The sequence below is a fragment of the Rhinoraja longicauda genome, chromosome 16 (assembly GCF_053455715.1).
Source record: "Rhinoraja longicauda isolate Sanriku21f chromosome 16, sRhiLon1.1, whole genome shotgun sequence".
Lineage (NCBI taxonomy): Eukaryota > Metazoa > Chordata > Chondrichthyes > Rajiformes > Arhynchobatidae > Rhinoraja > Rhinoraja longicauda.
The window spans coordinates 20,824,919-20,839,407 of NC_135968.1; the positions used below are offsets into that span (position 1 = coordinate 20,824,919).

At 43.4% G+C, this 14,489-nt stretch overlaps 1 protein-coding gene across 1 annotated transcript in view; it reads left to right on the plus strand.

Annotated features, from left to right (window-relative positions):
* Window positions 1–10,274, plus strand: part of sfxn3 (sideroflexin 3) — a 36,535-nt gene extending 26,261 nt beyond the window's left edge. The window contains exons 8-11 of the mRNA XM_078413400.1: window positions 153–202; window positions 653–702; window positions 2,128–2,175; window positions 4,621–10,274. Of these exons, the coding sequence (XP_078269526.1) occupies window positions 153–202; window positions 653–702; window positions 2,128–2,175; window positions 4,621–4,717 (245 nt within the window). The 3' untranslated portion in view covers window positions 4,718–10,274. The remainder of the gene's footprint in view (window positions 1–152; window positions 203–652; window positions 703–2,127; window positions 2,176–4,620) is intronic.
* Window positions 10,275–14,489: the final 4,215 nt, after the last annotated feature.

Below are 14,489 nucleotides of genomic sequence, written 5' to 3' on the forward strand. Positions count from 1 at the left end.
GGGCTTGATTATAAATTGAGAATTACTTGATTCACTTCATTCAATTGAAATCAATAAAAAAAAACAATAGTATTTAATATTTACGTATAATATTTGGTTAAAATTACTTTTAAATAGCTTCTGAGTCATCAATAACGTTTTCTTTTCTCTAGCAATACCCCCAGTTATCATGAATGCTTTGGAAAAGAGAGCATTTTTAAAGGTAATGTGTTGTGTGTGTGTGTGTGTGTGTGTGTGATTATGTAAATGCCAAATACGGTGGCACAGTGGTCGTGTTGCTGCCTTGCAGCGCCAGAGTCCCGAGTTCGATCTACTACGGGTACTATCTGCACAGAATCTGCACGCTCTGTATTGCGGAGACAGTGGGGGAAGATTTTTTATTTTTTTCCTTCAATATCTATTGCAAAACAATTTTTGAATGAATTAACAGCGAGTAATTTTCCCAAACGTCAGATATTCTTTTACCGTATTGAATGTTTACCGTGACTCCTTATTCGGCCTTAAGGTTATGTATTTGTGTTCCTTTCATCGTTAGATTTTTGTCTTGCTTTCTGCTTTAGTTTTATAACAAACCCAGGTTGAGGGAACATTCTATTTGAATTTAATTGACAATCGCAGTGTTTTAACTTTTAATCATTTCTTTTTATGGCAGCGTTTTCCAGTGTTCAATGCCCCAATTCAGGTTGGGTTGGTCGGCTTTTGGTGAGTCACATTTCTGTTGTTGTTCTGATAGAGCATAGAACAGTACAGCACAAGAACAGGCCCTTTGGCCCACAGTGTCTGTGCTGAACATAATGCCAGGGTACACTAATCTCAGTATGTAGGGAGGAACTGCAGATGCTGGTTTATACTGGATAGATACAAACTGCTGGAGTAGCTCAGCGAGTCCAGGCAGCATCTCTGGAGAAAAAGAATGGGTGACGTTTCGGGTTGGAACACTTCTTCAGAATCCATTTTGGTTTGCAACTATTCTTCAGACTGTCTGACACACTTCTCCAGTCTGAAGAAGTGTTCCAAGCCGAAACGTCACCTAATCTAATCTCATCTGCCTACACATGATCCATATCCTTAGTATTTCAAGCACTAACCTATAAGTGTAGGAAGGATCTGCAGATGCTGGTTTAAACCAAAGATAGATACAAAAAGATGGAGTAACTCAGCGGGACTGGCAGCATCTCTGGAGAGAAGGAATGGGTGACGTTTCGGGTTGAAACCCTTCTTCAGAGCTGAAGAAGGGTCTCGACCCGAAACGTCACCCATTCCTTCTCTCCAGTGATGCTGCCAGTCCCGCTGAGTTACTCCAGCATTTTGAGACCCTGCTATAGGAAGGAAGTCATTAAGCTGGAAATAGTGCAAAAAAGATTTACAGGAATCTTATCAGATCTGGAAGACTTGAATTATAAGGCACAACTCGGTAGGCTGGCATTTTTTCCCATAAAAGGCGGAGGGGGTAGTCTTATAGAAAAAGGACAAAATAATGAGAAGCATAGGTAAGGTGAATGAATGGTCACAGTCTTTTTTTCAAAGTAGAGCAGTCCAGAAGTAGAGGACGTAGGTTTAATGTGAGAGCAGAGAAATTTAAGTGATCTGAGGGGTCATTTCTTCATGCAGAGAGAGGGTGGTGGGTGTATGGAATAAGTTGCCAGAGGTAACTAAAGAGGAGAGTACAATGGTGATGGTTAAAGGATGTTTAGACAGGTACATTGATAAGAAAGTTTTTGTAGCAGTCAAGGATAGACCTAGCCAGCCACAGCAGGAAATGCAACGGTAGCTGAAACATTCCCCTCTCCAAGAAGGACGATGTCAATGCCGTACCATTGTCTCTCGCAGTTGAATGGACGCCAACCTCCCCCTTGGCATATGGCCCAAATGGAGGCATTTGGGACCAGCACAGTCAGGCAGCATCTCTGGGGGGGGGGACAAAAGGATAAGAAAAATGATAAGAAAAATAAGATATGTTCTCCTGAGATGCTGCTCAACCCGCTGAGTTACTTCAGCACTTTGCGTTTATCTATGAGAGATGGTGCCTGACTAGCCGAGCATTTCCAGCACAGTTGTTTAGTGTAAGTTAACATGCAGATTCAGAATAACCTGGTTTACCACTGTTTCTCTATCCCGTTCTTTCAGCTTGGTCTTTGCCACTCCTCTATGCTGTGCCCTGTTTCCACAGAAAAGGTATGTTAACTTTCATGACTTTATGTTCCTCATGACTGTTCTATTTCCTTTTGCAAATAATCATTAACTTTAAAGTAATGTGAATACTCATGCTAAAAGCAATGCTAATTGCCGTGTTGTTACAGACGTTGAATTTTATGCTGGTTTGTCACGTTACATTGTGGCCATTGCCACCATGGGCACTGGTCTGTGGGCACAGATAACACCCCGATGTTCATTTGCTTTAGTCAAGTCTTCCTTTTATAGTTTATATATCGGAGAGGTGCGGGGCAAATTTTACACAAAGGTTGGTGAGTGCCTGAAACACACTGCTGGGGTTGGTGGTTGAGGCTGATACAACAGTGGAATTTAAGAGACTTTTGGATAGGCACATGGAAATGCAGGGATATGGATTATGTGTAGGCAGATAAGAATTGGTCATGGCAACAGATTCAACACACATGTTGTGGGCTGAAGGGCCTGTTCCTTTTTATGTACTACTCTATCTTCTGTGTTCCATCCTCAATGTCTTGTTACAGTCAGCAGAAAACTAGGGCATCACAGTGGCACAGCTGGTTGAGCTGAGACCCTGGTTCGATCCTGCCCTCTGGTTCTGTGTGTGTGGAGTTTACACGTTCTCCCTGTGACCGTGTGGGTTTCCGCCAGGTGCTCCGGTTTCCTCCCACGTCCGAAAGACGTGTGGGCTTGTAGGTTAATTGGCCCTGTGTAAAATTGCTCCAAGTGCGTGGGGAGTGGATGGTAAAGTGGGATAACAGAGAACTAGTTTGACCAGGCGGTCGATGGTCGGCGTGGACTCGGTGGGCTGTGGGGCCTGTTTCTATCCTGCATCGCTGAACTAAACTAAAGCTAAAAATCAGAAAGCAAAATGCTGAAGAGGTTGGTGACGTGACATAAAGATGCTGTAAATACTGTACACCAACAGTATATGTAGGGAGATGACAGTCAGCAGAATGTTTCAGATTCACGATATGATGTCGGATCCAGCTTATTGCAAAATCAGTGTTTGAATGTGGTACTTGATTAGTAGATGTTCGTGCAGTGAGTGCATCGCCACCTGGTGGTGCTGCATTAGCCCGGTTACCTCAGCTGCCTGCTTATATGGATAAATCCTGCAAGGATCGACGCATTGAAATTCCGAATAGCTATCCCATTGATCGGAAATCCTTGTATTTGGCTCACTGGAGCTCCGTTTCTCAAATTTGCTTTAAAGTTAGTGGATTAACAAGAATATTTATTAAACTATTGGGTAAAACCTTTAAAAAAAAAAAAAGAAATGAAAAGTATTATGTGGTATTAATGGGAGTAATGTCCAAATCTAGAGCCAAATGGTTGCAGCTGCTGGGACCTTGAGTAAATACACAAACTGCTGGAGGAACTCGCCTGGTCAGGCAAAATTAAACAGATGACGTTTTTGTCCGGGAACCAGATATATCCCATGTACTCCAGACTGATGGAGAGGAGTGAGGATAACTGTTGGAAAGCTGTGAGAGGAAGGGACGGGGCACGGGCTGGCAAGTCATAGAAGCCAGATAGACACAAAAAGCTGGAGTAATTCAGTGGGACAGGCAGCAGCTCTGGAGAGAAGGAATGGGTGACCTTTCTTCAGACTGATCCAGCTGAGGGGGAGTTGGTTGATACATGTTTCAGGTGGGAGAGAGGAGGGTGGAGATGGTGACCATGGCTGGTGGCGATGAGTGGAGAAGCCAGTTCTACATTTCACTCTTCATCTTCCTTCACCCATCTGCTCTGTGATGAGTCTTCTCTACTTATCACTTCCAGTTTTTCAAAGAGTTCTCTAGCATTTTAATTTCTATTTGAAATTTTTGAATCGTTTACCATTTTTTAAAAAACAGCTTGATTCGTTTTGACTAGTTCAAGAATGTTTAATATTTGTGGCATCATAAACATTCATAACTATTGAACCTATTTCTGTCCCTGTCCCTCTCCCTCTCCCCCTCCCCCTCCCTCTCCCCCTCCCTCTCCCCCTCCCTCTCCCCCTCCCTCTCCCCCTCCCTCTCCCCCTCCCCCTCCCCCTCCCTCTCCCCCTCCCCCTCCCTCTCCCCCTCCCTCTCCCCCTCCCTCTCCCCTCCCTCTCCCCCTCCCTCTCCCCCTCCCTCTCCCCCTCCCCCTCTCCCTCCCCCTCCCTCTCCCCCATCCTCTCCCCCTCCCTCTCCCCCTCCCCCTCCCCCTTCCCCCTCTCCCCCCTCCCCACCTCTTTAACTGCCCACAAGAAGAAGGAACAAGTTGAGAGGGTCAGCTAGTCAGACATCATGGTCATTTGGCACTGTTGCTTCAGGTTGTCCATACAAAGCTGAAGCCGGAGCAGTTTGCTAAAGCGAAGATGAACTAGTTGCTTGTCAGGGGATGTGTCTATAGCAACACGGAGGGAAAGAAATCCTTAATGCTATTAACCAGTTTTACCTTTTTCATTTTCTATTTCCACAGCACCATGAAGGTTTCCAGACTTGAACCAGAACTTCAGGCTCTGATTCAGGCAAAAAATTCAGCTATTAATGTTGTATACTTCAACAAGGGTTTGTAGATTTTTGTCACATCAGCAGCCCGCCCAAGACCATCAACAGTTCACCTCAGCAGCAACAGTAACTGTCCCTTCAATGGTGTGAATTATCACCCTCCAATCTGCCCCTGATAGTTTCTTGTAAGTCATCCTGGGAGGGTGAAGTATCCTTGCTGAAGGTAAGGATGCTGGTTGCCAAAAGGGGTAGAGACCCGCTTGAATCATTGGCCATTGTAAAATTTATAATTGAGCAGAACTTGACAGATGTTTAAACATCATGCACAATAAAGTGGAAATTAAAGATTAGAAGGCTTTCCAGGAGCCAATCCCTGACTGGAAACTTGGAATTTCCAAATGGGATTGCAAAGTGTTTTGTATTACAGGGAGTGGGAATAAATAATTGATACCAAACTGCAGAAATGATCATGATGAATGCACCACTGCTAACTTCTCCATTCACTCAGGGAATCTGTAATTCATCCAGTCCAACACATGCTTGAACTTAACTTAAAACCTCCCACATTCATTTCTTCAAATAACCCCCACAGCAAACCCCGCAAATGTTAACTTTCAATGAGCAGTCTGTTGCTATTTTTTTTAGTTCTAATCATCCATAATGATTTGTGGTCAATTTTTGTCCAACCATCTGTCAGTCAACCACTCCCCCTCCCCCAGCCTGTATCCACCTATCACTCACCAGGCTTTGTCACACCCCATCTCTTCCTGCTTCCCCTCCCCCCCCGACTAACCCCAATCAGTCTGAAGAAGTGTCCCAATCCAACTGGGTTTTGATTGTGTTGGTGCTTCCAGACCAAGAATGCGCTTGCATTTTATTAGCTCCAAGGACACAGCCTAGGAAGATCCCCCACTGGAACTAAGGTTGGGAATGGATTGGAGTCAAAGAGTCATGGAGTAGGGCAACATAATAACAGGTACTTCAGCCCACCACGTCCCTGCAAACCCTTTTACCTATCTACACCAATCCCATTTGTGATTGGTATTTTCCCCCATGTTATCTGAAATTCGACCACCTGTAATCTTCACAGTCTTTGCAGTGTCCTCCACAGTAAAGACATTAAAAAAATTGATATGACAAATTGTCCATCTTGTTTCCTGTTATTAATTCACCAGCCTCATTCTCTAAGGGTTTCCAGCCTTGCGGTGCTGCCTTCTTCCATTTACACATCCATTGGCACTCTTCTTTAATATTACATGTACATTTTCTCTCATAATTAATTTTCTTCCTTCCTATGAGCTGTTAAAATCTTTTGTGTCTAGATCCTAAAGCTTCCTGTCCTCTAACTTACCACGAGCCCTTTCCACTTTGTATACCCGATTTTTCAATTTAACATAATCTTTGACTTCCTTTGTTCATGAGTTCGAGGAGCAGAATTTGGCCATTCAGCCCATCTAGTATACCCTGCCATTCAACCATGGCTGATCTATCTTTTCCTCTCAATCCCATTCCCTTGCCTTCTCATAATTTTTGACACCCTCACTAATCAAGAATTTGTCAATCCCTGCCTTAAAAATATCAATTGACTTGGCCTCCACAGCTGTCTGTGGCAATGAAATCCCCTTTCTAAAGGTACGTCCGTTATACGAATTTATACGATTTTGAGTATACTTTCTATGATCGTTTCTCAGTTACATGGTTATTGCTCATGGTCACATCGAGGCAGCTGCCTGTTCCTCTTGAAGACCATTTATCTCAGGGATGCTGAAGTGCCAAATACTCAAAAGCACTGAATGGCCCCACACATGTTTTAACAAGACACAAAAGCCATGTGAAATGCACAAGCCTAGCTCCTGCTGAGATTCTATGTTGAAGCCAAGTGCATTTAAGGTACTTTAAAGCATCTTAATATATTCTACTTTTGAGAATCAAAAGTATAAAATAGAAATATTTTGTGATTTAAAAAAAATAGTTACTATGTATAATGAAAGCAAGTGACTTGCTGATAGTGGGTTTACTGGTGTAGGAATTAGAAGTTTAGTTTTCAGAGTAGTTGTAAATAGAATCAGGTGTATTGTAATCAGGTTTAGCTTGTGCTGTGGACCCAGGAAGCATTATGGTGACGAGATAAACAGGCTTCATATTTAATTAGAGCACAGTGTCACGAATGTTTTATTGTCAAATGTCCCGAAACGGAACAATGAAATTCATACTTGTAGCAGCACAGCAGATGTCTAAACAGTACTTTATAAAATCCATGATAAACAACAAAAAAAGAAGCGGGGTTTGATAGGCAGAGTGCCTGTAGTGGGGGAGGGGGAGGGGGGTAAAATCAAACCCGTATCACCTATATCCACCTATCACTTGCCAGGCTTTGTCCTGTCATTGCCTCTCTTTTCCAGTTTTCTCCCCCTACTTCAATCAGTCCAAAGAAGGGTCCCAGCCTCTCTGTACCCTCCACAGATGCTGCCTGACCCACTGAGTTCCTCCAGCACTTTGTGTGCAAAGGTGTTTCCAGTTTTGCTTCTTTCATTAAATTCCAGCTCTTTAAAATAACATACTTTTATGAGTATTTAAGAAAAAGCTTTAAGAATCATGAAATGAATGTTTTTGTCGAAAGCCTTTTCTGAAGTATTGCATGTTGATTTGTTTCTGTCTTACTGGGTCCAGGCCAACACATGCAAGGTCAACAATAAAATGGGGGGCACTTCCATGTATGACAATTAGCAGGATTGTCATTATAAGATGTAACAGAGTGCCTTCCTTCACAACCACATTCTGTGGTGTATACGATCTATGGGACACCTCCCTCAATTAGTCAACCTTGGTTTGGAATTGGGGTCTTTCTCAGGTCAATTACATTTACCTCACACCCCCCCCCCCTCCCTCCCATGCCCAGCGGGAAAGGTCACCCAAAGAGATTTGGATCCCACAAACCAGCTGAAGCTCAGGGACCAAGAGAAAACAACGAGGTCCACCACCCGTTTTCCAGCACCCTTGTTTCCGGAGCCCTGCCAGAATATCCGCTTTGCCGGATCGACAGTGGTCATGGCCTCCGAGAGACGTCAAACGGTACCAGAACGGTCTGCCTGAGGGGCTGAGACACCGGCCCGCAAAGTCGGCCTTGGAAGTTAGCTCTAGGAACAGATCTGCTGGCTCCGGCTGGGCTGGGATTTCAGAGTCCTGGCTGCAGGGGGCAAATTTGACCCGCCGATTTGTCCGGCTGCGGAAGACCCGATGATGTCATGATTGGCCGCCCCACCCAGCCTAGGTGCCACATTTTCGGGGGGGGGCTTCCAGGGGGATGTTTCAAGCGCGTTCTCGTCATTTTGTTTGGATTAAAGGAGGTGCCGGACCATCAGTTGCCGGAAAATTGGTGGTGGACCTGTAGTTAGAACAGTTTAATATATATCTCCATGTAAACACAAGCAGGCCAAAAATGTCCACGTGCTTTAGCTGTACGAGAGTTATAGAAACAGAATTTATGTTGGGATGTAATCCTGCAAATACCATTGAAAAGCAGCTGAAAATATTAACGATTTAACGTTACTGTCTAATTAAAGTTCCCAGTCACACTCCTAATCGCAGCAAGATCACAAGAGTTGTGAATTAAATGCTCTCATGAATTCTTGGTTTATATTCCTGGCAGGAAGCTACCTATTCGTTAGCTGGAGCTGAAATGTAAATTAAAGTTACCTTGGAGAAAGGTACCTTGGATAAACAGATAAATGGAGGAACATTAATGCCCTCCCTAGTGAAATAATGATTAATGGTTCCATTAACACTTCAGGTGGAACAATTAGCAACAGTTGGTGAAGGAATACAGTTGAATCTCCATGGCCATTGACTGAAGCACCATGGGCCATTGAGAGGCCCTCCAGCAAAGATACTAGAGGAACAAGATAGACCACTCGACCCTAAAAACTGTAGTATGTCATGGCGCCATTTTAGTAAGCAGAAACTTGCAGAAACATTTAAAAAGAAAAATAACAAAAATCTGTGAATTGATAGATGAAATTGATATTCTGCATTTTAATGGTATAATGGTATAATCACACATGCTGTTCCCCTAAAACACTGATTACACTGCGAGAGGCAAAACGAACGGCGGGTTTTGCCTACTAAAATGGTTCCTTTGCGTACTACACTTCAGTATAGGCAATTTCTTGTTCCTCTAGTATCTTTGCCCTCCAGTCTATTTTGGCAGAGAGGACTAACAATGAGTAGATGGATTATAATCATTGTCCAAAGAAGAGCTATTAACCATTCAGCTCCCATTTTTTATGCCAGAGAGCAAGTCGACATTGATTTGGGTTCCCAGTCCAGGCAAATCATACGACATACGTGTTACAATCAAATCATACATGAGTACAACAGGGAGTGCAAAAAGATAAATAAAACAGTGTTGTATTAGTCTTATGGAATTACTGTTTAGAATTACTGTTACTATTATAGAGAAAGTGCAGATAAAAAAAGTGCAAGGTAGATTGGGAGATTGGGATCATACATCCTTCTCCAATTGAAGCAGACACTGTGCAGTTCTGTAACAGCTGGCAGGCTCTCTGTTATGCTATTTCCAAAGCTAGAGTGTGTTTATTTATGTGGCAGTTGTGATTTTTGTTGCCTGGATTATATCAATCATGTACTCCTGCTAGTGACAATTGAAAATCAATTCTGTGATGTTTCAAACAACATTGAAAACGTCAAACTCTCAGCAAGCTCTCTCCTCCCACAGGGCAGATTGGCGTTTTAAAGTTCCAAAGATAAATGTTGTCACAATCTACCTTTTTGAACGAGGCCAGTCACAGACTTGGCCAGCAATTCAATGAAGCTCAGATGCCATTTTATTGTCAGAATTATCAGAGTGTTGTGAAATGGAGAACTGGAACTTAAGGCACCAAGGGGTTTGATCTTTTAAGTCGGTGTGTTTTGGAAAATTCATTATGTGACTGCAGGCATCAGTGCCCCTAATTATCCCAAGTGATCCTCTTAGGTAACGGGAGGGAGGCAATTAATAAGCAACCACAATGATACTTGATGAGGTTAATACTTGGTGTTGGCGCTATCAGAACTATCAAGCCCGACATGTCATATTGTCTACAGCAGTGCACTCCCAGAAAAAAACACTGAAGAAAACCTTAGTGTCATTATTGAAGCATTTTCTATTTAAATTGTTGCACCAAAGAGCAGGTGATTGAAGAAAAATAGGTCATTCGCTACTGTAAACTATTGGTTTATTATATAAAGCAATGTTAGAACTATTCAAAATATGAGCTATAAAATAGCCACTGGTTCAGGATCAGTTCTCCCATGGATTTTTACTTCATCCCTTATCAGATCGGACTTGATCTCCACTCCAAACCTCCTTGGATCAGGAGCAAAATGGTTTGGGAGAACTATGGTATAAACGGCAGACATGACCAGCGTACATGTGTTCAGTTTATTAAGCCAAGCATTATCGTGGTAAAAATTAGTATGTGTCCGTTACCCAAATGACTTCTGTATGCGTGTTTAATTTATATGTTGGCGATGCCCTGTGTTTTATTTTGTACAACTGTTATGGTGCACAGTGTAGATGGTGCAATAAACTGTATTTATTTGTGTGGAGACATTGTTACTGGAAAAATGGGAAATAAACCCTACTTTAAAATTGGTTGTGCTTGTTTACATTTATTTTCTCTCCTTTCTTGAAGGTTATAATTGATTTGTTTGCGAATGCAGACTTCATACCAGAAAGTGAATTGTTTGCAAATGCAGACTTCATACTAAGTGAACCAGCTTGTGTGGGAAGGAACTGCAGATGTTGGTTTAAACCGAAGATGGACACAAAATGGTGGAGAGGAGGGAGGATAACTGTTGGAAAGCTGTGAAAGGAAGGGACGGGGCACGAGCTGGCAAATGATAAATGCAAGATAGACACAAAAAGCTGGAGTAACTCAGCGGGACAGGCAGCAGCTCAGGAGAGAAGGAATGGGTGACGTTTCGGGTCAAGACCCTTCTTCAGTCTGAAGAACTTCAGGTTGCTACCGAGAATTTTTTTTGCATGAATCGGCAGGAGGCTCATCTGCTGCTATGTTTGAGTTTGCGATGACTAGCCTGTCCTGCTCTGCTAGTAATACCCTGCTAAGCTCCCCTGCATCAGAAAGCCACTGGAATGTTTCTATGACCTTTAAGTGGATCCACTGATGTATCAAGTCTTGTCTTTAGAGTTGCAGCTTAGATGGGGCATCATGGTCAGCATAGACGAGTTCGGCTGAAGGGCCTGTTTCCGTGATGTCTGATTAATCTCAAAAGGAGGCATCATGGATTATTTTTTTAGGGGTCAATTATGATGCATTATCATTGCTGGTGCTTTGATTTAAGATTTGCCATCTATTGAGCCAAGAGGAAGGAAAAAATTATTTGCATTTCTGTTCTACCCGAGAGATGTTTCTCGCCAATAGTTGACATAGTTTCCAAATAATTGCTGCAGTATTTGAAGCAAAGCATTCAAACTGGCTGGAGGCACTCAGCATCACTGGAGAAAAGGAAGAGGTGATGCTTTGGGTGGAGACCCTTTCTCTGTTCTGTTTCACATGGTGCGATAATAATTGGCTGGTCATTTTGTTTAGGTCTCAGTTGAAGATTTCCAATTGTTAGAATACAGGCCTCTGTGGCACAACTGGTAGAATGGCTGCCTCACGGCACCAAAGACCGGGGTTTGACCCTGGCCTCGGGTGCCGTCTGTGTGGAGTTGGCATGTTCTCCTTGTGACCGCGTGGGTTTCCTCCGGGTCTTCCAGTTTACTCCTACTGCCTGGGTTTGCAGGTTAATTGGCCTCTGTAAAATTGCCCTGACTGTGTAGGTAGTGGATGAGAAAGTAGGATGAGAATGAAGAACTAGTGAAGATAATGAAGAGTGAATGGGTGATCGATGGATGGTATTCGCTCAGTGTGCTGTGTCCATGGGAGCTGTGGAGGCCTTCGGAGAACAGTTTGCACTGTGGGAGTCCGTATGTGCTCCGGATTATACTGTCAATGTTGTACGGCAAACCTTATAGTAGACTTTAGGGGGGGGGGGGGGGTGTCCATTATTGCTGATTGCCCACTATAACCGAGTAAGAGATTATCATTGTATAAATAGTAGAAACAAACAATAGTAACTCAATGGGTCAGATGGCATTTCTGGAGAACATGGATAGGTGCCGTCTCGGGTCAGACCCTTCTTCAGACTCTCGGTTTGGAACTGGGCCTGGGATCCAGGTGAGCTGATGGCCGGTAGAGAGGCAAGGATCGGCGCAGTCACTGGTCGTGGCCCACGGGCAGCTGGTGTGCAGGTAAGGGTCGGCAGTGAGAGCGGGCGGCGGGGTGGCAGGGGCTGAGGGTGGCATTGGCAGCCCAGCCTGGCAGTGAAGGTCAGCAGGTCAGTTCGCTAGAATCAAAATCTGATATCAAGAGGTCCGCTAAAACGAGGGTTTACTATAACTTGATGGTGGTTGTTTGCAAACTGCAAGTAAAGCACAGTTTTGATTAATACTAAATCAATAGAGATTATGGAAAAAAGCTCCATATTGATGAAAAGAGGATGCAGGAAGGAGCTGCAGATGCTGGTTTACACTGAAGATAGACACAAAATGCTGGAGTAACTCAGCGGGTCAGGCAGCATCTCCGGAGAAAAAGAATAGTTGATGTTTGGGGCCGTGTCTGAAGAAGGGTCTCGACCCAGAACATCATCTATTCCTTTTTCTCCAGAGATGCCACCTGACCCACTCAATTACTCCAGAATGTTGTGTCTGTCTAAAAGAAGAGGGTGTTTGTTGTACATAGAAACATAGAAACATAGAAAATAGGTGCAGGAGTAGGCCATTCGAGCCTGCACCGCCATTCAATATGATTATGGCTGATCATCCAACTCAGTATCCCGTACCTGCCTTCTCTCCATACCCCCTGATCCCTTTAGCCACAAGGGCCTCATCTAACTCCCTCTTAAATATCGCCAATGAACTGGCCTCAACTACCTTCTGTGGCAGAGAATTCCACAGACTCACCACTCTCTGTGTGAAAAAAAAAGTTCTCATCTCGGTCCTAAAAGACTTCCCCCTTATCCTTAAACTGTGACCCCTTGTTCTGGACTTCCCCAACATCGGGAACAATCTTCCTGCATCTAGCCTGTCCAACCCCTTAAGAATTTTGTAAGTTTCTATAAGATCCCCCCTCAATCTTCTAAATTCCAGCGAGTACAAGCCGAGTCTATCCAGTCTTTCTTCATATGAAAGTCCTGCCATCCCAGGAAAGGTAATAACATATCTTTAATTGGCTGCGCTGGCATTTTGAATGTCGACTGACCATCAATATATCGGGTGGGGTTATATTCAACAATTGTAATGTCGCAGATTACACATGAACAGTCTTGCTGTTATCTACCATGGATAATATTTACACAATTCAAAGTCTTCTGCAAACACATTCAGATGGTTACACAGCAACAAAAGGTACAGGTGTCTCCATGTTGTTCATGTTAAAGGTGGGACACAATTACATTATAAAGCCCCCAACCTAATATTTTGCTTAATGTTTCTTTAGGTTGCAATGGTTTTATTTGCTCCACCACCCGCTGCCCAGGTGGGTTACGTCCGTGCCCAGGTGGGTTACGTCCGTGCCCAGGTGGGTTACGTCCGTGCCCAGGTGTCCCTTGATAGAAAACACACGATGTCCACAGACACCATGGGGGATTTCCGGAACCGCTGGGCACCGCAGGGGGTTAACTGTATCCTGGATCAGGATTGTAACATAAGAAGTATAAGAAAATAACTGCAGATGCTGGTACAAATTGAAGGTATTTATTCACAAAATGCTGGAGTAACTCAGCAGGTCAGGCAGCATCTCAGGAGAGAAGGAATGGGTGACGTTTCGGGTCGAGACCCTTCTTCAGACTGATGTCAGGGGGGAGGGACCGCCCCCCCCCTGACATCAGTCTGAAGAAGGGTCTCGACCCAAAACGTCACCCATTCCTTCTCTCCTGAGATGCTGCCTGACCTGCTGAGTTACTCCAGCATTTTGTGAATAAATACCTAGGATTGTAACATTGTTATTTGATATTTAGTAACAAGAATTTTTGGTAATCTTTGCATTATGGTGGTGGGTGTGTTAATGTTTTGTTTTGTAAATTTTATTATTGTGAATAATTGAATAAATTTAGTTTTGATAATAATTTTTTTTCTAAAGGCCGAGAGTATGTTTGAGTCCTTGAAACGAGTGAATTAGAAATTAACTGCAAAAAAAAAAAGCATAGTTATATGACCCTAATCTCCAGAGGTTCAACCATCTGTTCTGTATTTGATATGAAAGCTCAGGTTATAATTCCTCATCATTAATTAAACTGCATAATATTTCTGTATTTTTTTCCTTCAGCGTCCAACAGTTCAATGACCCTTTCCCTTGAGACCTGGAGACTGTTTTACAGCTGAGCAAACGATATAAAGATAATGTGGCAAGCAATTAGTGGTATGAACTAAGTGTCAGGTGCAGACTGCCTTGTTGCGATGCTGATGAAATAGTAATATAGTTTTATATTGACTGAAATCAAAGCGAAAGTTGGAGGACAAACAAACAATGTAAGGTACAGAGCACACCCACTGGGATTAAGATGTATTAGGACAAAATGTAATAAAAGGGAACTTTTATACTTCATGTTTTAAAAAGATGCAATGTAACAGGTTTTACATGGGCATCACGGTGGCACAGCGGTAGAGTTGCTGCCTTACAGCGCTTGCAGCGCCGGAGACCCAGGTTCGATCCCGACTACGGGAGCTCTCTGTACGGAGTTTGTACATTCTCCCCGTGACCGCATGGGTTTTCTCCG